Source organism: Dromiciops gliroides, chromosome 4, assembly GCF_019393635.1.
Source record: "Dromiciops gliroides isolate mDroGli1 chromosome 4, mDroGli1.pri, whole genome shotgun sequence".
NCBI lineage: Eukaryota > Metazoa > Chordata > Mammalia > Microbiotheria > Microbiotheriidae > Dromiciops > Dromiciops gliroides.
The window spans coordinates 478,463,692-478,488,580 of record NC_057864.1 but is presented as its reverse complement, the minus strand read 5'-3'; the positions used below and the strand labels follow the sequence as shown (position 1 = coordinate 478,488,580).

Here is a 24,889-nt window from a genome sequence, read left to right as displayed (position 1 = left end):
GTCTTCTTTTCTCCCTAGTCATGGACGTGACTGTAAAGATGCTACCTCCAGTAGAGGATTATTTGTGTCTTCCTCCAGATTCCTTCTCACATGTGTGTGGCTCTTATAATAACAATTTTATAAAAATAAGTAAGTAGGCATGTGGGTGTGGCTTTGGGGATGTTCTTTTGGGCCAGGGCATTCATGACATTCAAACATTTCTTCCTCCCTTCCTCTGGACTCTTCCTTTTCTGGAGGGAGAAGGCAGCATTGCAGCCCCTCTTTAAAAATGGTAAAATCCTGTCTCTGCTCTTGGCATGCGGGCCCCTCGTGGAGGGAGTGTAACCTGTTGGTAACCAGCCTCCAGATTTCCTGATAACAGCGTGCAGCAAGAGTGCCAGAAATGAGGGAAGAAATCACACACAACATTCCGATTCTCTGCCATCTGAGGGCCGTCCTGCTGAACCATCTGCTTGACAGCCGCTCCTACCCAGTGTCAGGGTGTGCTGGAAAGCCTGGTCCCTGAATGTGCCTCAGAGAGCAGGGACAGCGACATGGCAAACAACCGCCCAAGCCAACGTCAGGCCTTTTGAAAGGGGGTGGGGTTGCTGACCGGCCTTCCGTGGGCCAGTTTTCCTGTTTCCTTCCTAGCTTAGCCAGAGCTGAGGCTGCTTTCAACTTTTAATTAGCAAGCACGGGGAGCTTTTCAGAGAAGAGTCTTCATTTGCTAATTAAAATGTGAAAAGCTATAGGTAGATTCCTAAGTGCAAGGCACAACTGTGACTTAAAAAACACACATCCAACCCCCAGGAAGCAGAGCTTACAATGATTGCAAAAATGTCAATAGTGACTCTTTCTCTGGATCCCCAGTAGCTTTAAGGATCAGTTTGGTAAGTTTCACGCTTCCCCTCCTCCTTCCCCACCCCTCCCCCCTTGTTATTCAATTGAGAGATGAATATCCTTGATCGTGGGCTATCTGGGACCTTAAGGACCATCTAGGGGTTCTTTTTTACCCTTCTGTTGTCTTCAGGACCCCTGCGGCCGGCCGGCAGCCTGGCAGTCTGAGGAAGCCCAGAGACCCCTTCTCAGAATCATACTCTTTTAGTGAATAAAATAAGATACCAAAGGAACCAATTATGATGAAATAGAGTTATCAATTTTTTTAAACAAGTTCACCATGCCCCACCATGCCCCAGGTTAAAAGCCCCTTGATTCTAGTCCAGATCCCCTCCCATCACAGCTGAATTAAATTAAATGAACAGCATACAAAAGGGACCCAGATCCAGTGCTGAATGAATGCTTGGTTTTTAAGAGGACTTTCCCAAACCGTAAGGTCGGACCAACTGAAGCAAACTCAGTTTCCCCCTGTCTCCCAGCAGCACAAGAATTGCGGGGGTGGGGGGGTGGGGGAGGCCACCACAGTGATCTTTGAACTCTTAATTGCTAATAATCAAAGCCAAGTTCTATTACTAATAAACTCCCATCTTATCTGTCCTGGCACATTCTCATTGTATGGTTTGTTTTGATTCACAGATTGTGTCTGCACTGGCAGATGTTTGTGGCTGGGATAGCCCAAACATTTGCAAAAAATAAAAAAATAAAAAAAATTTGCGGGGTTGAAAATGGTTCTTCCAGCCAAGGCTTTCCCAGGGAAGTGGGTGGGAACCTTTGCCAAAGTGTTTGGTGCCCTAGCGAAGTGATTTCTGCCAAACAATGGAAACAAATACTTTGAAGAGACACAAACATCTTGGCTTCTAAGACTTTCAAATTAAAGCCTTATTTATGAAACAAATGCTTTATTAGGAAAAACATTGGCTAGTATGGATAAGATCAGAGATATTTCTGTTGGCAGCAACAGCATGTATATATTTTGAGAATAAATCCACCTCATCAGGCATCTCCTTAATAAGGGACATCAGCTTTAGTGCAATTATCTGTTAAGAACCTCCATGGGGGCAGCTAGGTGGCTCAGTGGATAGAGCACCGGCCTTGGAGTCAGGAGTACCTGAGTTCAAATCTGGCCTCAGACACATAACACTTACTAGCTGTGCGACCCTGGGCAAGTCACTTAACCCCAATTGCCTCATTAAAAAAAAAAAAGAAAAAAAGAAAAAAGAACCTCCATGGATGCTTTTTATTTTAAAAAGGCACAAGTTAATTTTGAGGTGTGTTCCCCTAAGAATGGGAGTGCTCTGCTCGATCGTGTGGTTCTCTGTGCCTTCACTGGCCGTGTTCTGTCCGCTTGACTTGGAGCAGTGTGTACAGACCCACGAGGCCCCACTGCTCAGTGTGCAGGCTCCTTGGGTGTTCCACACAAGCACAACCTGCTTTATTGGTTGGTAGTCGCCCCATATTGTTGTACTCAACTTCTAAGAAGGCAGTCGCTGTTTGTAGGGCAGAAGTGAAGGGAGAGCTTGGAGCAGTGGGTTGGCAGAACCAGGCCGGATGTTGTTTATAAAGTACCTCCTCTATGCCAGGCACTGGACTAAGCCCTTTACAAATGCTATCTCCTCAGATCCTCACAACAAACCTGGGAGATGGGGAAACTGAGGTAGGCAGAGATCGAGTGACCTTCTGCTCACAGTCACTCAGCTAGTAGGTGTCTGAAGTTGGATTTGAACTCAGGTCTTCCTGAGGCTCATAATGCTCTTTCTGTGAGGGAAACAGCATGATGAGGGTTGTCCTTCCTGAGTGTTGTAGGAACTCACTGCTATCTCGGTGGGTAAGAGGCTGTTGTGACGGTCCGGGAAAAAAGTGGTGAGGCCCTGGCCCAAACTTGGTGGGTGACCAGTGGGAATGGATGAGAAGGGACAAATCCGAGTGGCTTTGGGTGGGGGTAATTGATGGGATGAGCTGGGGAGGTAGGGGCAGAGGGACAAGGCGGGATTGAGAGGCACAGTGGCATGTACTTGGAGTCTGGAAGGCCTGGGTTCAAATCCTGCCTCAGACACCTAGCCTCTCTGGGCCTGTGAGTGAAATGAGGGGTTTGGCTGGGGTGGGCTGGGTTCTGGGATCCTGCCAGGTGATTCATGCTCCTTGAACAGAATCGGGCAGTCATGGAGGTGGGCAGAGTCTGGGACATATTAATTATTGTGCCTCTTTGTGTCTCATGGCTGCCACGGGGAAGGGACGGGGTGGCCGGGGGCACAAGCCAAAACTGAAGTGAGCATATGTGGACAAGCAGAGCCCGAGCCCCGGCCGTGGTCCGTGGGTGCTGCGGGAGCCAATGAAGGTTCTTTCTCTCCATCTTCTGAGAGGGCTGGCTTAGGAAGCAGGCTTTGGCCCACAATCACACGGAGGTATTCAAATCAGACTCGTTTATTAAAGGCATAGTGACATCTCTTGCTCAATGGAGGCTATGTGCTCCCCCTCTTTGCACCCCAGAGCCGGGCTTCATGAGAGCCAGTCTGTCACGTCTCACTGCTTACACGACGGCCTGTCTTGCAGGTGTCGCAGGGAGGGCCAGGCTGCATTGGTTTCCTTTCTCCATCAGTTCCTGATGTCGTGACTCTGCAGAGTGGCCGATAGCAGAGCCATCCAGAGAGCGTCCAGGAGCTCTCGACAGAACAGTCAGAGCTGCCCAGTTATAGTTGTCTCCGACTTGGGGCAAACCCTTCAGCTCAGCTGGCTTTTAATGATTCAGACTGAAAAAGAATGGCACGTCACCTGTCCCTGCCCCCCCCCCCAGGTTTATTGGGGCATGACTCTGAATCGGGGGCTGTGGGTACTTGAAGGCCACCTAACCTTTTGTGGGTATCCACTTTAGACTGGGCCTAAAGTCACAATGTCTTCATCACTTTTTGAAAATGTTTTTTTCTTAATTTTTCGTCATTTACAAGGTCTGATTTTTCACACATAATGTAAATGTGTTTCCTATATATGCTGTGTATGGTTCTATGGTATTATAAATTAAAAACAAAAAATAAAGGAGTTATTAAGTGTTGAAACACCTTTGTGACTTTTGGCCCACTCTCTATACACCCCCCCCACACACCCCCATTCTGTCTATCTTAGAGCAACATATAGCTCTATCTATAGATAGATGTATATAATGTGTACACACACACACACATTTTAGAGACACACTTGATAACCTGTATCCTAAGCAACCAGAACACTTCAGATTTCATTTTTTCTTTGGTATTCAGTATTGAGGACAAAGAGGCAAAAATAATAGAGAACAAGAAGTCTGTGGGTCACATCCCCCGAGCCGACCCAATTCTGGCTCTCAGCGTCAGGCCCGGCTGCACTCTGGCCATTTAGAATGCTGGGAGCAGCAGGAGGGAAAGGATGGAGGCTAGGTGACTTTTCAGGAGGTCTTGGGACAGCCCGAGGCCGCCAGCATGGTCGCCTTGGTGTGGCCTGCATTGCTGTGCTGATGGATGCTGTGTGTGTGTGTGTGGGGGGGGTGTCCAGAGACTGGTGCTGGAGGCAGGAAGCCCAGGGTTCAGGGACTGGCTCCTGTGCTTCCTACAAGAAGCCTTTCCTCATTTGGCTGGTGCTCCTGCTTGTGGACTGCCCTCCCACATCTTGTTTGCATGCCGCCTCCCCATTAGACCCCTAGCTCCCGGAGGTCAGGGCCTTCTCCTTTTGTATCCCAGCACATGGTTGGTGCTTAGTGGTTATATTGACTGTCTGACTGTGACCTTGGACAAATCATTTCACCTTTCTGTGCCTCAGTTTCCTCTTTGGTAAAATAGGAGGAGTGGCCTCCAAGACCCCTTCCAGCTCCGTATTTCTATCTTCTTGGTGTCAGGAAGAACAGGGTTCAAATTCCCGGACACTCGTTAGCCCCGTGATAGTGAACAAATCACGACTCCTGTCTGCTTCTCAGTTCTCTGATCTGTAAAATAAAGGGGCTGGTCTTGGAGCCAGTAATCCCAAATCTGTTTATCTCTTTGGGTCTCAGTTTCCTCATCTGTAAGACGAGAGGCTCAGGAGTCCCTTCCACCTCTGAATCTGTGGTCGTCTGGCTCAGCTTGAAATGGAGGCCCGTGGAGATGAAAAGAGTTGCCCAGAGTCATCCAGGAAACCAACAAATAGAACTATGATTGGAAGCTGGATGCCCCATTGCACTTATCCAATGTGTTGTCATGGGTTTCCTTGTTTCTGGCGTCCTTAGAACGTATTTTTTCATGAAAAGCCCTTTGGAAATGAGGGTGGATACAAGGCCACCTCCGGGATTAACTCGGCCTTTGTGGGCTGGCCTGCAGATGGAGATGCAGTTTAGGGCATTCTTTCTGTGCAGCGTTTTCTCTGTTCCCTTCAGTGACCTTCGAGCTGTCCTTTGGCTGAACACTCCCAGGGACTTAATTAATCCTGGCTGGGGTAGAATGCCGGCATGATTCAATATGGTGGTTGTTGTTGTTGTTGTTGTTGAGGGACGGATTTGGGTGACTCTGGATGATTATGTGTGGGCTGGAGATCTGCCCATGAAAGGAGAGTAGATGGAGGTGGGGCTGATGGCAGAAGAGGAGGGACATGGGACTGGGGCAGAGGGTTGCTTCTTCATCCCTTGGCATTTGGGGCAGAGCCAGAAGCTCAGAGATGACACCATCCTGATCTCTCAGCCCTTTGTCAGGCATTACCTAACCCCTTCAGTGGATAGCAATAGTAATAATTAGTGGGGGGAAAAACCTATTTATTATGTGTTTACTAAGTGTGAAGTTTTGTGCCCATCCTTGGCACAAAGGAGGCTCCTTAGAGCTGGAGTGTGAATGAAGGGAGCCAGGAGGGCACCCACCCATCGCCACTGATGGGAAGGGTCAGCAAGGAATCACTGTCTGACCAGGAGAGAGAAGTAGAATAAGATAGTAAGAGCCAATAACATCTGTCTGTTGCTTTATGATTTGCGAAGGGCTTTGCTGATGTTGGGTCTTCACTTCCACCCCGTGAGGTGGGAATAGTATAGATCATGCCCATTTAACACAGGAGAAAACTGAGCGTGGGTTATCTCTCGTGATGAAATGATCTGACCACTGCCTGCCGGTCCATGCCAGGGAGATGTGATACCAGCTGTAGCGATAGCTCATGAGTGGTTGTGGTCTGAGGCAGGCCAGGCTTCTTTAGAGGACAAAGCTGCGTGTGATGTATCAGGCAGATGTGGGATCAGACTTGGGGGTTGCTGTTTGCTGTGGATTTGCAGTGACACCAGTAAAACTTGAAGGGTTCTAGACTGTCCCTAGGTCAGCTCAGCGTGACCCATTTCTCCGAGGGACTGTGGGCATCATGGTGGAAAAGAGCAGCTGGTGGAAGGGGCCTCTGAGGATATCTTCCCCAACCCTCTCATCCTACAGATGAGGAAATCGAGGCCCACAGAGACATGACCTTCCCCAGGTCCCCTGGGTAGTGAGCCCGGGTGTGGGACGTAGGCAGCAGGACCAGTACTCTTTCGGGATTGGGCCTGGGGCCCTCGGAACCCAGAACCAGGCTCTCCTCGTCCCATCCCCTTTTCTCTGAAGTTCAGATGTTGATGAGAAAATTGGAGTCTGGTCACACGCTGCTTTTCTTCTTGTGTTATGTGAAATAAGACTGTTCTAGTGAAGGAGCATTTATTAAGCGCCCTGTATGTGCCAGGGTAAACACAAGCAATAAGAGCCAGGTCTGCCCTGAAGGAGCTAACATTCCAGTGGTGGAAGACCTGCCTATGGAAGGAGAGTAGATGGGAAGGGAAGTAGAAAGTAGGGGGTTGGGGAGGGAGAAGAAGGCACCCCATCATCTGTCAATCTGGTGAGAGGCTCCATTGTAAACTAACTTATTACTATCGCCCATGGTCCTAGTGACCTGGAGCTCTGGTCATGCCTGAGATAATTCCAGCTGGGGCCGGCGTTCACTTGTGCTGACTAGGCTTGTGCTGTGGCCCTTCGTGTTATACCATATGTGTCCGTCAGAGCGCCATCAGGTGCGGATTTGGGAATCTCTGCCAAGATAGGGCAGAGATCAAGGCCTGACTTTGGGTGTGGGAAGGGCTGGGAGCCTGTGGGATTGCCACCACCTGGCTCTTTTCTGCTCTCGGGATTGTTCAGGATTGTCAGTGGCTCCAGTTCATCCGCTAACTGGGATAGGCTATCTTTACTTTTACCTAGAACTGTTGGGTTTGGCCGTCATCCATCTATCTGTCAGTGTGAATTTATTAGGCCTACTGTGTGTCTGCTGGGACAGTGGGGGCTGTGCCAGGCAGCAGAGGTTCTTAGAATGCTGGACCTGGAGTCGGGAAGCCCTGAGTGTGAAGCCTGCCTCAGATACTCCCACCCTCCCCGTGCCTTTGTTTCTTCATCTGTGAAATGGGGAGAAGGAAACAATCATCCATTAAGTACCTTCTCTTTGTCAGGTGCTGTGCCAGATACCTCACAGATATTAGTTCATTTAATCCTCATGACAACCCGGGAGCTGGGGGGTAGGTACCATTATCAGCCTCATTCTGCAGTTGAGATAATAATAGCACCTTGCTTAGTCAACAGTCAGTCAACAAGCATTTATTAAGTGCCTTCTGTGTGCCAGGTGCTGTTCTCAACCTTCGTCAGGGTTGTTGGAAGGATCCAATGAGTTAACAAATGAAAAGCACTATAAAAATGCCAGCAGGCATGATTGATGATGATGGAGAGAGAATGAAGGCCTCTGTTGTCTGTACAGGTGTGCCTAAGTAGATTGAGAATATGTATTTTGGAGGCGGGGGGGGGGGGGTGTCTGGCAAGGCCAAGCTTAGAAGGAAGCTGGTGCTTCTAAGACGTGTGGGTGAGGGGGGAGCCCATGAGGAAGGAGAAGGCAAGCATCTGAGCAGAGATGGAATCCCGGGTGTGAGGAACAGTGAAGAGGCCAGTTTGCTTGTCAGCCTCAGAATAGCAGCTCTTTTGGCCACTTTGAGGTTTGCAGAATGCTTTCCGAATATTAGCTCATGCTATCCTCATAACCACTCTGGGAGGTGATGTTGTTCTACCCATTGTAGAGGTGAGGAAACCGAGACAAAGCAGTTGCTTATGGGTGGGATTTGGGGGTTTTCCTGAGTTCAGGTCCAGCCCTCTGTCCGCTGCACCACCGTTGGCTGCTTCTGTCTGAGGGAATGCTGGTCAGTTTATTGCAGTTGACCTTGGACTCTGATCCCTGGGCCCCAAAGGACCTCGGGGTCATGGAGGTCAACCCTCTGTCTACATTTTAGCACTCGGTGCTGATAGCTATGTTTTCTTTTGTTTTAAATCCAAGCAGAGGTCATTCCAACTTCTGTGTACCAACAGCCTGAATCCGGACCCCTGGGCAGGTGAAATTGCATTTGTCAGCTCAAGTTAGGCAGGATTAGTAGATAATAAACTAGCATTTGCCCGGCAATTTTGTCTCCCTGAGTTTCATCGGCTCCTCAGCTCCTTGAGGTTTCTCGATGACTTAGTGTATGTGAGAAGTGGCTGCTGGAGGATCTCTGCCAAGGTGAGGGAGCCATGAGATTGGGCTGCAAAAGGTCGCCCTTCTCACCCCAGCTGGTGTTGTCGTGGGCGACAGTGGGGGTCTTCATATCAGAGACTCTCCTGGGCATCAGTCAGCAGACGGCTCCACTCTGGCCATGTACCTTCCGAGATGAGAAGCAGTTAATGAAGGGGTCCAGCCTGTCTGTAGTCATCCAGCCGGCTTTGGTCCTTCAGGATAGAGTCATTATCATGGGAGTAGAAGGAAGAATGACCCATCTGGGACTTGCGTCTGGAGCACAGGGGTCTTGTGTTCGATTTACTTAGAACTCTTTTCCTCGCCAGAGCCAGCTCTTCTCCGACTCGCTCTGTCATCTATGATCTCAATTCCGTGTGACCGGAACTGTTGTTAGAGACAGGATTAACTTGGGATGCTCGTCCTATGGCCCCATAAATGTGTGTTTCTGTCCTCTCCCCATCAGCTGGGTTACTTTTGAAAACATTTCCATTTGTCCTGTAGAACAAACCAGTTCCTGTCTCCTTGCTTTTGGACGGGAGCGAGGCATTGGCTGGGCTTTGTTCAGGAAAATTTCCCGTGTGTCTTGTCAGTGTTTTTTTAAGCCAATTTGAAGTAATTTCTTGTTTTTACGATGAGGTTTTCTTCTGGAAGACTCCATTTTTAACTTGGGCTCTGGCTTCTTAAATTGAGGCATCCAAGTCCTCCTCCTCAGCAGATTGTTTATCTTTTTGAAGAGCCTTCTGCTTATCTGTTATTGCTCTTTCTATCCCGACGTAACCACACTGGTTTCTGCTGCTCTTTTTACATGCCTTTGCTCAACTGGGATGAGTTTCAAATGTGGTCTTGCCAAACTGTTAAATGTTTCCCTCTTTTTCTGCAATATCTTTGACATCTGTTCCTGAATTCTAGCCCATACCAGCCGATTGGACTTGTTAGCCCGGTATTTATCCAGAATAATAAGGAAGGCGTGGCAGAGCAGTGAAGACCCTCTGCACCCCCACTCCCACGGCCCCCAGCTCCTGCCCCGGCCTGTATTCATGGCATATCATTGGCCAACGGCAGCCGGGGCCTTGGCATGCACCGGAGACCCTGGTTTAGCCACTTTCTAGACCGAGATCAGCCCCGTAGTGGCATATTGGTTGTGCCGATCCCATATATGGCATTTTAATTTTAAAAAAGAACAGGTGGGACCCTTCCCTTTGGGACGGGGAATATAACAGCGCCCTTTCTCAGCATAGACTTAGAGATGGGAGGAACTGTAGAGATTGCCTAGTTATGGGGTCATATCATTAACGTTGAAAAGAACCCTAGAGAACACATTGTCCAGTCTCTTCATTTTACAGTTGAGGAAACTGAGCCCCAAAGAGGTTCATGGGATCGTAGAGCTGGAAGGAGCCAGAGGGGCCGCATAGACTCGGGCTTATATAGATTTAGAGCTTCATTTTACAATTGAGGAAACTGAGTCCCAGGCTGGTGGAAAAACTGGCCCCAAGTCACCCAGCTAAGTAGCATCAAAGGCAAGATTTGAACCCACATCCTGTGACTTTCTTCCAGTTCTCTTTCTCCTGCACCTCCCTGGGACCTAATGGCTTACACGGTGTGATTGGAGTGCAGGTCCTTGCCTGTCAAAGTCAGAGCTCTTTCCATTAAGAGATGTTCAACCAGTCGAATTTTTTCCACCCAAATGTCTTTCTGCCTCGGAATCTTAATTTGATTAGAATGAAATTATTGCCTTGTCAGGCTACACTGTAGATTCAGAATTTTGGGGTGGGTTCCTCAGTATCCAGTGACCAGCTCTTACTCATCCTTAGCAGAATCTGTCCGTAAATCTCTTAAGTGACTGAAATCAGTCAGCAGGACAATTGGGCTTTTGTTCCTTGCAGAAATATGTCCTTGCTCTCCTGTGGTCAGCTTGTAGCCCCATTGTGGGCCCATCTGCCGCGGGGGCTCATGAGGCTGCTGGAGAGTTGGTAGAATTGGAGGCCTCCCTGGCATCACCAGCTCTGTGACATTTCTGGGACCCCTGTGCAGAAGTGCCCCAAAGCCATGATGCCCATGTTATGGGAGATCTCTCTTCTCTCCTCTCCCCTCCCTCCCTCTCTTTCTCTCTCTCTCTCTCTCTCCCCCCCCTCCCTCCACCCCTCTCTCTCCCTTCTCTCCCCTCTTTCCCTCCCCCCTTCCCTCTCTTCTTTCTCCTCTCTTTGTTTAAACCAGCCAGAATTAGGGCGATTCTCAGCTACTGACCCCATCCACCAGTTTCCGTACACATTTATGTTTTCAGAAGTTTTGAGTCACTGGAAAAAATGACTTCATCTTCATCTTTGATTCACCTTCATGGGATTAAATGATTTAATTTTAACTTTTTGAGTGAAGTCATCTGTGTGACCTTGCACACTTACCTCGGGGAGCATGATGAGGTTGGACGAGGTCGCCTTAGATGTCTCTTCCAGTCCACAGTGAGGCTTCTTTGCCCTTTCTTTGTGTCCTGGACCTTTCTGCCAATCTGGTGAAGTCGATGGACCCTTCTCAGAACTGCTGTTGTTGTTTTTTAATGTGTAAAATAAAATGCATAGGATTACAAAGGACACGAGCTGAAATAGAGTTGACATGATATTAAATAAACGAGGTTCTGGAATGCCCAGTTTAAGAAGTCTTGCTGTAGACTCAGTCTTGTGGGAACCTAAACAAAATGCGAATCACTAGGGCATGCGAACGTCCTAGACTACAGAGGGTTAAGCATCAGTAAGACGCGCCTCGACAGAGGCCGAAAATCCAAACTTCACGACTTCGTTAAGTGGCATCATCGGTGTAACTCTGGTTTTGTCTGCTGGGGACTCCATAAAAACTTTCTATATCTGACGTCGTTGATGGTGGATCCATCCTGTAGGTTACTGGCTCACCATTCCCTGATCAGTCCTGCCCAGCGCCGCCTCCCTTCGCTGGTCAGTGGGGGTGTGGTACTCCCCGCTGCCCTTTGGCCAACGTAAACATGATGTCTTTGGGGCACAGCTATAGCCCAGTCTCATCGTTCCCCTTGTTTCTCTTGACAGAGGGAGCTCGATGCTACAGCAACAGTATTGGCCAACCGACAAGATGAAAGTGAGCAGTCTCGGAAGAGGCTTATTGAGCAAAGTCGAGAGTTCAAGAAAAACACTCCAGAGGTGAGTCTGCCAATGAGGCACATTGTTCGGGGGTGACACTGGGGGATTAGCTCATTGTTGCCAAAGGAATTCCAGTTACCCATCCTGCTCTGGCCATTGGCCTGCACCTCCCTGTGCCCTGTGGCACAGTGGGTCCCTGAGGCATCAAAAGGAGCCATCGGCTTTGGTTTGGCCATTGGAGGTGAATTGCCTGGGTTCATCAGAACGTGGGATAGGAGAGGAAAAGAGTGTGAATAGAGGCTTTGTTTTAATGTTGGTGCTTACCTTGCCCTCCATAATTCTAAGGTTCAGCTGTTTATTATTTTTAGGAGTCAGGCCTTAAGTCCACTCACACGTGACGTAGTAGGACCAAACTTGCAGCCAGATAATGAGAACCTTCTGCGTGTGTGTGTGTGTGGACGTGAAGACAAGTGGTTAACAGGACCTGCCTCACTGGCAAAGCCCTGGTGAAGATATGGGAGATATTCCTCCCACAGCAGGCCCATCATCACTTCTTTAAAAATACACATTATTCTAGTATTGACTTGTAAACGAACCCAAGGGCACCCCTGAGACTTGTTCTCCTGTGTTTTAATTTGATCCTCTTAGGGGCCCTCTCCACTCTTGGTCTGAGACCTTCGACCCTTCCTTTCTCGCCATAGTTTAGTAAATGACAAAAGAGGATCAAGAGGCTTATAGACGGCTGGGTGGACCTAGGGATTTTACCCTGTGCGACGGACACCAGCTAGGCTCTTATAGATGGGCCCCATGTCCTCCCTCCATTCAGGGAGCTGGCCTTGAGTTGCCTACTTGGTTCTTCCCATGTCTGGGGGCACACGGGGTGCCCTTGTGTGCACTTGAAAGCAGCAGATGCAGAAGACTCGGCCCGACAGGGCAGGTGGGCCTCACTTCCGTAGTGACTCAGCCAAACCAAGCATCTGGTGTATGCTGGGCACTAGGCTAAGCCCAGGGGCTATAGGGAAGAGACAAAACCAGCCCCTGCCATCAAGGAGAAACAGTCATACACACAGTAGGTCTGCCTAGGGTCAGATTGCTTTTTATTTCTTAATCTGATCATTTAAGATGTTGTAAAGGAAGTAGGGTGTGTGTGTGTGTGTGTGTATAACGAGTGTGTTTGTGGTTTTTCATTTTTAGATCAGGATTATTTTTGAATTTAGGCCTCTCCTTTCCCCCTCCTCATAAGCTTTCCCAAGGAACTTTAAGCCAACCACCTCTTCCCCCAAAGGCCACCATGACGTGGATTTCCTCCTTCCTTCTCCCAGGCCAAGTGTGATCATTATCATAGAACCCAGGGCTCAGTTTCAGCGTATTTTATTCTTGCACGTGTGGTTGTGGTCGTTGTGTCTGTGGTTTTTCTGGCTCTTTCTTTGTGCCTCCATGTGCCCAGCCCTGGGTGACTGTTGGTTTTCCCATGTTTCTCTGCATTCCTGTGTCACCTGTGTCCTGGGAACAGCCATTGGTGTCCCACGATGTTCCCATCTCACTGCAGTTGAGTTAGGATCTCGGCGATTGGTCCCCACTTCCAGTTTCCAGAAGTTCTGGGAAGCCGGTTGTGTGAACAGTTCCTATTACCAGCCAGGCAGGTTTCAGTGGCTTCCCATTGCCGACTGAATACAGTCCAATACCCAGAGGAGAAATGGCTGGACTGACCAAAGCCCAGAGGGGCCTCTGACCTAGGTGACCCTCATCATTCTGGGAGATGTGCCCAAGGTCACACAGGTCACGGGTGGTGAGGCAGGATTTGAACCTGGATCCCCTCTCCATTGTAGCCCTGAGCAGCCTCTTTGTCTCAGACCCCCTCGTGGGCTTTTGTGCCCCGTCCAGACTAGATTCCTGACCATCCTCAAGTTCTTGCTGTCATTTGAAAGTCTCCTATATTTCGCCATGCCTGGCCTGTTATGCATCTGTGAGGATTCCCTGCCCTCCCCATTAAAAGACCCTAGCATGAGAAAGGAGGAGCCAGATCCTGTACCCGAACTTGTCTGCCCGGGATCTCAGCTGGTGTTTTGGTGGTGTCTGCTGCCATGTCCTAGAAGACCCTCCTCAGGTCTTCTACCCAGGGCGTCTTGCTGACTGTGCCCCGCTACCTGCCCATTTCCGTAGCCTGGGGCCCTGTTGATGCTTTCCTGGGGCTGGAAAATCCAGGCGAGAACTGAAGTCAGTTGGGCAGACTCTGTGACAGCCGGGAAATTGCCAGGGTGAAACCCACCTCCCCATCCATGGAGGAGGAGGGGCCCCTTCTGGGGAAAGCCTGTGTCTGAGCCATTTCCTGGAGGCTGCAGGCTTGTGCTCAGCTGCCCAAAGCCAGGTGGAAGGAAGCAGGTTAGGAGGCTGGCTCCAGCCACAGCCAGAGGGAAGGAAGTGTCCTCTGGGATTGACTGCAACCCACCAGTGGCATTTCAAGAGTCCCCATGCAGGGTCCTGTGAGTACTGAGGTAGTGCCGGAAAGGGCTCCGCAGGCCAGAGGATCTGAAAGGGACTTCAGAGGCGGGAGGAAAGAGTCAGGTGCAGGGAAAGGAAAGGACTTGTCCAAAGTCTGCCAGTTAATAAGAGCCAAAGGCAGGATTGGAACCCAGGTCTTTCTGATGCCAAAGCCAGCACTCTTCACCACCATATGATACTTTTCAAGGGCAGGTCATGGTGTGGAATCCCACAGTTGAAACAGATTTGAGATTCTCATTCCTTAACAGCCATCATGAACTGTTAAGACTTGGAGCAATGGGAACCTGGTTAGTCAAGGCCTTTTGGGGAGTCCCTTGGCTGGGCTGGTTGGAAAGAAGGCTGGTGGTGTTGAGGGGGCAGATATTGCCAGCTATCTGGGGAGCCTTCATCTCTCTCTCTCTCTCTCTCTCTTCATTTCAGAAGCCCTGATGGAGGCGTGGAGGGCTGGGAGTAAGGGGGAGCTTGGGTGGGGGCAGAGACAGAGTTCCCTCCGGTTGGTAAACATGGAGCTGACCCACCCAGCTGGGCTCCAGGCAGGTGCCATGCTTGGGGCTTGGCAGCTGCCAATGGAAGTTGCAGCCAGTTTTGATGAGTCTGCTCAGAACCCTTCTATCTAGTCTGCCTTGTTGGATCTAACTTGATTCATTCTAGTTATTTTTTGGGGGGGGGGGGCAGGGTTAATGAAAAATAGTGAAATTGGCAGTTTTTAAAGAACTAAGGAAAAAATGAAGCACTCTTGTCCCATAAAGTCAATGCCCCAGAAAATGGGGACATTAAAGGGATACTCGCTTAGAGCCTCGGTCTGGGTGACAATCTCTGAGATGTTGGCATCCGGGGAGGGACAGGCAATCTGGGGCTCTGGGTAGTGGGCCCCCAGAGCCTCTCTTCCCATGATGTCAGCACCATGCACCAGGCTAATGAGCGCCAGAGGACCGAACCGGACCTTCCTGCGCATTCTTGGTAGAGACCAGCTGTGCAGCCTGCTGTGCAGGGAGGGGCATCCGGGGGGGGCAGTCCTAATTGCTGGCCACAGTGGTGATGGGGATCGGAGGAGCCTGGTCCTGGGCGTTTTTGTTTGGGTTGTTTGATTCCTCATTGATTGACATCTTCATTCCCCATGAGCTGCCTCCTGGATTCCCCTGCCACAGAGCCATCCCTGGTAACGCTGTGCCCAACTGTCCGGCATCCTTCTAATCTCCAGCCTTGGGCAGGGTGCGGCACTTTGGGGGGGCTCCAGAAGCCCTGGCAGGGCCCTCTCAGCCCCGAGAGCTGTGGCACTGCCAGCATATGTGTCCCTTTGCAGGCCTGGCCTCACTTCCTGCTAAGTTGTCCAGACGGCAGGACCTTCTTAGAGCATATTTGTGACATAGGTGGTGAGCTTTAAAAGAGGGTTTAAAAAAAAGACCTTAAAAGAAAGACAACTTTTGTTTTCTTCTCCCAGTTTCATTCTGAAGCGCGCTGATCGGCCGGGTGGCTGGCTGGCTCGTTCTGGGACACCTTATTGCTTTCATCTCCTTAGGGCTTGCCTACCGAGCCAGCTCTGCCTCCTGCTTCCTGCCCCAGTGGAGCATCCCCAAGGCTCACATGGGTTCTCTTGGAGGTCACTTGCAGGCATGGGCTTGTTTTGCACTCAGAACCCACGTTTCCATAGAAATAAGGTGATAAATGGGGCTGAGGCTGAAGCCTAGTTAATTAACCCATGATGCTGCCAAACTATAGTGAGGGCCTCGGGAGCCCAAGTACCATTTATAACCATGTTTCTATGGGAACGTGAATCCTTAGTGTCATTGTGTCACCTTGGTGACACGTGTCCACCCTGTCACAGCCTCTGGAACAGGCCACTGTCTCCAGGCCCCTGCTGTGCTGCCCCAAGCTCGGGCAGGGATGAAGTCCAGGACTGAAGAATGGACTCGGGCAGAGGTGGAGAGGGGGCCGGGGCAGGTCAGTGGGCTCCAGTCTGGGCCTCTGCCATGACAGCAGCGGGGATGGGGGAGGGGGCCCTCTTTCTCCACCATAATGGGATTGGCAGCAGCCAAGGACAAGAGAAGGGACATCTCTGGTGGCGCTGGTGCCTGGCAACATCAGAGAGTAGGCCTATAGACCCACGTCCCCGTATTTTAAAGATGGGGAAACTTGGGCCCAGCATAGGTCACATGGGTTGTAGATGATGGACGTGGGGTTGGACCAAGGACCCTCGGACCTTGTGTCCTGGTGCCTGGCAGTAGGGGAGGCGGGCAGAGTCTCGGTCACGCCAGCCAGGTAGGGAAGCGAGTGCAGGCATGTGAAGGTGACTGCAGGCCCTCAGGAGGGCATCCAGCTTTTGTATAGAGAATGCTGCCCCGTGGGAAAACAAGGCTTCAGCCTCCAGAGACAGAAGGAAGCAACCACTCACTTCTCCCGCCCTCATGTGCCTTCCAACAAGTCGGGCCCCTCCCAGTGACTGCCCAGCTGAGCTTCATAAACTCTGAGGAGGCCATTTTGTCTCACTGCCCCCAACCCCACCATGTCCCTTCTTGGTGGAGTCGTTGAATGCTTTGTCTTGTTGGAATTGTTTTATGGAATGGTCTCCACCCCTTCCCTTGGGGGCCCCTCTGGTGATGGCCTCATGGAGTCTTTCATGCCTCCGATCTCTGTCTGCTCAGGCACTTACCAGTGCTGGGTTTGTTTGCTTGATTCTTTTTCCCGCTTCTTGGTTGGGGACATCACTCGGTCCAGGGGAACAGCAGGGCCGGGGGCTGAGAGCCTCTCACCAGCGTCCCTTTTGGTGGGTCTCAGGCACGGTGAGCATGCGGTGGTGCTCACCGACGCTTCCTTCGATGACTTTGGGCAAGTCATGTCCTGCCCTGGGCCTTAGTCCCTTATCCCTAAAATGGGGCCTCTAGGACTCCCTGAGTCTCTGAACCTCCCTGGGACTCGGTCTCCTTTTCTGTACAGTGAAGAAGGTGGCCTCTGAGGCCCCTTTCATTGCTATAGCCCCAACCTTCCCTGGTAGCATGTGGACTCCTGAGAGCAGTGGGACTGGCCTGCATTTCTCTTGTATCCCCTTTGGACATAATAAGTGCTTAAAAAATGCTGTCTTGATCATTCATTCTAAATAGCCACATGGCTTCCTTCTCTGTCAATGTCTCTAACGCTCCCCCTCTTTCCTCCTGCTCCCTCCCTCCTTCTTCCCTCCCTTCCTCCTTCCCTCCCTCCCTCTTTCCTTCCTCCCTTCCCCCCTCCCTTCCCCCCCTCCCTTCCTCCCTTCCTTCCTTCCTTCCTTCCTTCCTTCCTTCCTTCCTTCCTTCCTTCCTTCCTTCCTTCCTTCCTTCCTTCCTTCCTTCCTTCCTTCCTTCCTTCCTTCCCTCCTTCCTTCCTTCCCTCCTTCCTTTCTTCCTTCCCTCCTTCCTTCCTTCCTTCCTTCCCTCCATCCTTCCTTCCCTCCTTCCTTCCTTCCTTCCCTCCTTCCTTCCTTCCTTCCTTCCTTCCTTCCTTCCTTCCTTCCTTCCTTCCTTCCTTCCTTCCTTCCTTCCTTCCTTCCTTCCTTCCTTCCTTCCTTCCTTCCTTCCTTCCTTCCTTCCTTCCTTCCTTCCTTCCTTCCTTCCTCCCTTCCTCCCTCCCTCCCTCCCTCCCTCCCTCCCTCCCTCCCTCCCTCCTTCCTTCCTTCTCCTTCCTTCCTTCCTTCCTTCCTTCCTTCCTTCCTTCCTTCCTTCCTTCCTTCCTTCCTTCCTTCCTTCCTTCCTCCCTTCCTTCCTTCCTCCCTTCCTTCCTTCCTCCCTTCCTTCCCCTCTTTCTCCTCTTCCCCTCCCGCCTCCTCCTCCAAGTCAGTTTTCTATAGTCATTGGCTCCACAGCCTCATAGAGGCAGCTCAGGTCAGCCTGGGAAGAGTTAACATAAGTGAGGCCCTGGTGAGCCTCTAGCACATGCGCGCGCACGCGCGCACACACACACACACACACACACACACACACACACACACACACACGGGCACAGACAGGCATGCTCAGCACCTGTGATTTCAGAGGTATCAGGATCCCTGAATTAGGGCCCCCCTTTACCAGGGCAGATCTAGGCACTTCCTCTCCAAGAGTCGCCGGGGCTGTGTGGGGTGGTCAGTGGAAAATGGCCCTTTGTGTCAGACTCTACCCCAGGCTCCCTTTGGCTGTGGGGGGGACTCCAGCATCTCACTTAGGAAGGATCAAAGGTTGTCTGGTCTGCCTTATACCTGCCCCTCCCACAGGTGGCGATTCTGACCTCTGCCCAAAGGAGAAATGATTACACTGTGCATATGTCACCCTTGGCTGCTCGGGCAGCCAGAGACATCTCTAAGAAAGTAAAGTCCCCTTCAGCACTGCAGCCTCAGGTCTAGAGGATCCCAAAGTTAGTTCTTAGCGAGGGGCACTGGACCCAGGACTGCATCAGTCCGGGCCACTCTCAGGTCGGGATGCAGGCTGGGGAGAGTGACTTCCAAGGGAGGTACCCAGGGCCATACAGTGAGACAGAGACTCAGGTCTTCTCAGTTTCAAAGCCAGCTGCCTGTTCAACACGGCCCACTGCCCTGATGCACTAGCGAATCTGAAGAAAGACCAGAGTTGTGGAAAGAGAAATGGTGGCAGAGGAGATCTGGGAAACCACATCTGGACAAACTGATGCCAGAACACCCTACACCACAGCAACCACCCAGCCATACAGCATCTAAAGCATTGCTAACCTTCTGGAACCCACCCCCAAGCCGGAAGAGCACAAAAAAGCTGCCAAATAGAACTCCTGATGTCTGATCATCAGAGTCCTTCAATTCCTCACTCAGAGACTATTAACTCTTAGTTTAGACACACTTTTTTGTTTGTTTGTTTGTTTTTTTTGCAGGGCAGTGATGGTTAAGTGACTTGTCCAGGGTCACACAGCTAGTAAGTGTCAAGTGTCTGAGGCCAGATTTGAACTCAGGTCCTTCTGAATCCAGAGCTGGTGCTTTATCCCCTGTGCCACCTAGCTGTCCCTAGACACACTTTAACAGGCTGGTTTTCTGGTTCCTAAATCCTCAGAAGATTAGAAATTAGAAGGTGGGGAGTGAGGAAGGGGGCTCTTTTTATACAAACAAGAATTATCCTTGACAACCTGACCTCATGGGAGGAGACAGAAAACCCAATAAATGGTGGAACAGTGAAGGATCTGGGACCACATATGCTAGGGCCAAACCTTTTTCATGTCTTCCAGCTCAGTGCAGTGACTGGTGTTGATAATGGTGACTTGGATGTATCAAGAGAAAGTAGACATGTTCATTATCTGTTTAAGGGGTCAGTGAAATGGTAGAATTTGTTTCAGAAAGGTTTCATCCCAAATGATGAAGGAAACATCGGAAGGAGTAGCCCCTGACTCATTGCTTCAGATTTCTGATTGGCCAGATTTACGGCCCCTGACCATCTCTCTGGATGCTGAGATCATTCATTTAGACCTGGCAGGAATCTGAAGAGGTTATGTTCATTTTAACAGATGGGCCAGCTGAGGCCCAGGAAGTGTGTGGCAGCTTGCCCAGCGTCAGAGAGTCGGGATTGGAATCCACCCTTTTACTACTCACTTCATATTTCTAGTGAGGCTTCTTCCTGAAGCTTCCGAATAGGCACAGAATATACTCTGGGAGAAAAATATGAACTAGGTTTTTGTTTTGATTTCTCTTTCTTTTAAGAAGTCGTCCCTTGTCTTCTCCCCCACCCCCTACCCCTGCTGAGTAGCCCTGGGGATTTTCATTTTTGCCTCGTAAAACATCCCATCCCAGAAAATTCAGGTGGTTCATCTTCTGCCATTAAGTTATGACGCGACTTTAACTAGAAACTGTTGGAAAATTAAATGTGAACTTTTAAACTGGTAACAATTAAACTGTTTCTTTATCGCATCCATCAGTGAAAGAAATGAATTTCAAGTTTCATTTGGGCCCATAGGGAGCAAAACCTGCTTTTGTGGTTGTAAGTAATGGATGTAATTAAAAACCCCAGGAGGAGCAAATTTGGTACCCAATGGTGGCCTCATTACTGGGCTGTCTGTCAAGAGATGGAGACTCATCGATCTGGAGGTGGGAGGACCCTCAGAGACTCTCGCTTTATACACAGGTGGAAATCAGATCCCACTTACTACAAACAAAGAACCCCTTGAAGTGGGCGCATTATTTGAATTTGCACTCCTTGTTTCCATTGGGCTGGAACCCGGTTTACATAAGTATAACTTGACTAGTGGCAGTTTGAATACATGGAGCCCCTTCCTGGGATTCATTATTCACACTAATCATGCAGGGCACTGACTCTGCCCAAGGGCCGAGCTGTCTCAACTGGAGATGGTGGGAGAAGAGGCTTCGGAAACCCAGCCAGCACCAAAAAGTCGGGGTCTCTGGGCCCTGGCCACCTATCCTCTTCTGTCAGATAGAACGGAAGCTCTTTGGGAGTAGACATTGTATTCCCAGTTCCTTGTACGTAGTGAATGCTAAATAAATCCTTGTCGATTGATGGATTATTCTGGGAACAGGTATCAAATGAGTGCTACCCTCTTTCTGGAAAGTGCAGGGCCTTGTACTGTGGCTCCACTTGCCCCCTCCCTGTGAGTCCTCACCACTCCTCCTCTCTGTCTGTGCTGGCGCCTTCAATAGAATGGAAGCTTCCCCAGGGCAGGGATTGAAGTAGGCCTGCATTTTTCTCCCCTGTGACTAGCTGAGTGCTTGATGTGTGCCTTTTCCTTCTCTCAGACAGACTCAGTCCCCACGGCTACTTTTCCAAGTTACAGGTCAAGTAAGTGGTGACACCAGGATTAGAACTCGGGACTCGTTGCCCTGTCCTTCCTCAATGCCTATCTGTAGTATTGGTTCCAGTTCACATCCAGGTTCAGTTGAAGCTGCTTGTGTATCATCAGTGTCCCCAGTCAATAGTGGAATATCATCTGGCCCTGTTTGTGAGAGGTTGGAAGTGGCTTTTTTCTTTCCACCTCTAAGAACTGGACATGACATTAGAGGCCTAGATTTAAGCAGGGCTATTTTAAGTGACACTAAGTGTAGCAGATGAATGATCCTACAAATGAATAATTGGCTAATGGAGTTAGGAGAGGATGAAGTGATTAGATAAAAATAGCCTGTGCAGATTTTACCTGTAATAAGGGAAATTTGTTGCCAGTTTGTGTTTCAAGTCTGTAAATGATGGCTTTTGGTTTAAAAAATACCATAACTTTGTTATCACTGCCAATGCTGATGATAGATGCAAACTTCTCTCGCCAACATGTACATCTAAGGCATAGAACTAAGAACCGGAAGACTTATTCCTTTATGGATTGACCACTAGTCACCAAACCTTTGTTTGCATCACTTTTCAGATTCACAAAATGAAAATATTGGCTTTCTGGGTAAGTTGGCCAGTTTCATGCCAGCTTAGAAAGTTCTCTGAAAGTGGTCGATTATCACTAATTAGGTTGAAGCTTGCATTCTTTCCTTTTCTTCTTTTCTTTCATCTCAGTGTATATTGGGGTGGGGGGGGCGGTGGGGAGTTTGCACCAAGAATGGATTTTTGTAGGACTTTGAGAGAGAGTTTCCAGTAGTGGTTACAGAACTAGACTATGCTTGTAGGGAGAGGGGAGAATTCAAGTCTTTCCTCTAAAACACTTGGACAAGCGTCCAGCACTTCTTAGTACCCCCTCAGCATCTCCTTCAGACTCAGTTGCAAACCTTCATTGGTAGATGGAGTTTCCAATGAAATCACAGGCCTGGTCCCAGTCTCTTCATATTCCCATTGCTTGGCATACAGTAGGTGCCTAAGCAATGCTTGTTGATAGAGTTTGCATGGGAATATTTTGGCTTGAGTGAAGGAAGCTTACTCTTGTTGGGAGGAATTGGATCTGAGGGATGATTCAGCTCTGGGTGGGTGGAAGGTTGCTAGTGTGGCAAAATAAATAGCCTGAAAGTAGGGCTGCCCAACTCAGTGGGTGGGTGGGTGGGCATGGAGGGGCACCAGCCTGGAAGGTTCCAGGGATGTGAGTTGGGTAGAGATGATACAAGAGGCTCACTTGTCACTAACCATGTGACAAGGCCCTCCAGGAGAGACTAGTTAGATGGAAACGGCTCGTTCAGTGGGAGAACTAGTTAGCCTAGAAAGCTGTTCAGGCCAGGCAGGGTTTGGGTCTAGGTGCTGAGATTCTTGGAAGCCTGGATCCCTTCTCCGAATCCTGTGTTTCCAGGCATACGGTGAGATTCCCAGGATTCCTTGAAAGGAAGGGTGGACACTGACCTCAGCAGGGGAGGTTGGCCTACTACCGCTTGTGGAAAGAGGGAGGAATTAACAAAATAGGGAGCCTTTATTAAGTGTCTCCTGTGGTCCAGGCCCGTGCTGGGGAGATATGGACAGAAATGAAAGGACTGCCCTCAATGAGCCTCCTTTGTATTGTAGGGTATATGTATGTGAGAGTGTGTCTATGAGTGTATGAGAGTTATGTGAGTGTGTGTGAATATGAGTGTGTGAGAGTTATGTGAGTGTGTGTATGAGTGTGTGTTATGTGTGTGTGTATGAGTATGTGTGTGTGAGTTATGTGTATGTGTGTGTATGAGTGAGTGTGTGTGTATGAGTGAGTGTGTGTGTGCATGAATATGTGTGTGTGTATGAGTGAGTGTGAGTGTGTGTGTGAGAGTTATGTGCATGTGTGTGAATGTGTGCATGAGTATGAGTGAGTATGTGTGTATGTGTGAGTGTGTGTGTGTGAGAATATGTGTATGTGAGTGAGAGTATGTGTATGTGAGTGAGGGTATGTGTACACTCATACACACATAAGATGTACGGGGGCACCAGCAGCTGGGGATATTATCGGCAAAGGCTTAATGTAGAAGGTGGGAGGCAAAAAGGTGAACAGAGCACGGACCCAGGTGTGCAGGACAAGCAGTGAAAAGATGGGGAGGTGGGAGATGAAGGAACAGGAAGAGGGCCTGTTGGGCTGAAGCAGCGCCCACAGAAGGGAGGCCTGTGTAACAAGACTAGAAATGTGGTTCAGACCCACGCGGCTGGAGGCCAGCTGATGTCCTTGGCAGTGGGTGAAGTTTTTCCTTGTGTCCGGGAGTGAAAGGAGCAGCGATGAGGCCGCAGGTGAGCAGGAGTGAGGTTTACAGGGCAAATGCGGGACAGGAGGAAGATAGAACAGATCTCAGGGCAGAGTTGACTGCATTTGGTGGCCTTATGAGTCATGTGTCCCCTCCAGCGCTGCACTTTTGAAGAAGCTTGTGTGGGAATCATCTCCCTGCTGTGCCTGATGAGCCCCAGCTGCTATTTCAGGTGGATGCGAGTAGAGCAGTTAGGCTTAGATTCTGGTATGTGTCTGTACCATGCTCCTCAAGTCCATCTCCAGCCTGGTAAACCACGTGGCCTTTTGTTTTGTTCTGAACTGCTGGATTTCCTAAAAATGGCAGGAGGCTTGTTATCTCTCTCAGCATTTCTTCCAGAATTGCTTTTGCAGATGCCAGAGGCTAGATGTTGTTACCACAGTCATACCATTCATTTCATACTTTTTTTTTTTTGCGGGGCATTGGGGGTTAAGGGACTTGCCCAGGGTCACACAGCTAGTAAGTGTTAAGTGTCTGAGGCTGGATTTGAACTCAGGTACTCCTGAATCCAGGGCCAGCGCTTTAACCACTGCGCCATCTAGCTGCCCCTCCCCATACCATTCATTCCAACAAGTAAGGAGTTTTAATGACATGCAAGATGAATCCAAGGCAGAAGAGTGGGTGCTTAATTCTGGGTGGTGACCATGGGCTGAGGGGGGTTAGAAACAAGACTGCACTTTGACCTCTGGCTAAGTGGATGACTGGCAGAAGGGCTGGCAGAAAAGTTGGACCCATTCGTGGTTCTGCTCTTAGTAGATGAGTATGCTCTCTTCCCAGAGCCCAGGGGCTGTTGGTTTTTCTTTCTATATTCTTTTGCTTGGTGTGACACGTTTTCATTTTTTTTTTCCAAGCTTTAGCTTGGACTTAGCCTTCCTCTTACTATCTGTGATTTTTGAGTGTCTTCAAACAATTATTTATGATTTGAAATTTTTCTGAAATCCTTTCGTATCCCTTGGACATGTCTGGTGGATCTTGATGTCACATATTTGTGCCAGCGCCTTTGTATCTTGTTATTCATATTTTCTTTAGTGAATTTGATACAAATATTTTGCCTATTCAATGGTTTCTCTTCCTCTTTTCTCTTCATTGATTTTATTTGTGCCAAAGCTTTGTAATTTTATATCATCAAATTTATCTATTTTGTCTTTTATGACCTGTGGTTAAGAATCTTCCCCTAGCTGTAGTCGGTCAATAAGAATATATTAGGTGCCTACTGTGTGGAAGGGTCTGCCTTTCTCTTCTCATTTTTTTATGATGTGATCTTTTATAGTCAGGGTGCCTACCCTTTTTGAGTTTATTGGGGCATATGATTGTGTGATGTTGTTTCTAAGCCTTGCAGTGCTGTGCACTTTTCCCAGAAGTTCCTTAAAAAGAGCCTTTCCCCAGTAATCTGTGTTCTGGAAGTTATAAAAAACATACCCCATGCGATGGTTACTGTTTTGATTGCTTTTGTTTCTTGCTTACATAATCTGCTCCACTTGTCTCTCCTTTTTATACCCATTGACCTCCTGAATCATTTGAAGTCAGCTAATGCTGTATCCCCTTCATTCATACATTTTTCTCATTTTGCTTGAGCTTCCTTGAGCTTTTGTTTCTCAAAATTCATTTTTTTTTACTTATTTTGTTTAGTTCTCTAGGACTAGTTTTGGAAGTTTTATTGGCATTGATATAGTGCTGAATTTGTAAATTAATCTTAGAGAGTATTGTTTTTTTATTAGTGGCATGGCCCAACCATGGACAGTGAATATCTTTCCAATTATTTAAGCAAGTTAAGTATAGTACCCAGACTTTTTAGAAGCAC

The 24,889-nt window shown here is 49.2% G+C and overlaps 1 protein-coding gene across 6 annotated transcripts in view; it reads left to right on the top strand.

Annotated features, from left to right (window-relative positions):
* The window catches only part of CUX1 (cut like homeobox 1), a 423,932-nt gene that overhangs the window by 74,792 nt on the left and 324,251 nt on the right, over window positions 1-24,889 (top strand). For all 6 annotated transcript variants that reach the window (XM_043964600.1, XM_043964601.1, XM_043964598.1 and 3 more), the window contains exon 2: window positions 11,442-11,552. In XM_043964600.1, the coding sequence (XP_043820535.1) occupies window positions 11,442-11,552 (111 nt within the window). The remainder of the gene's footprint in view (window positions 1-11,441; window positions 11,553-24,889) is intronic.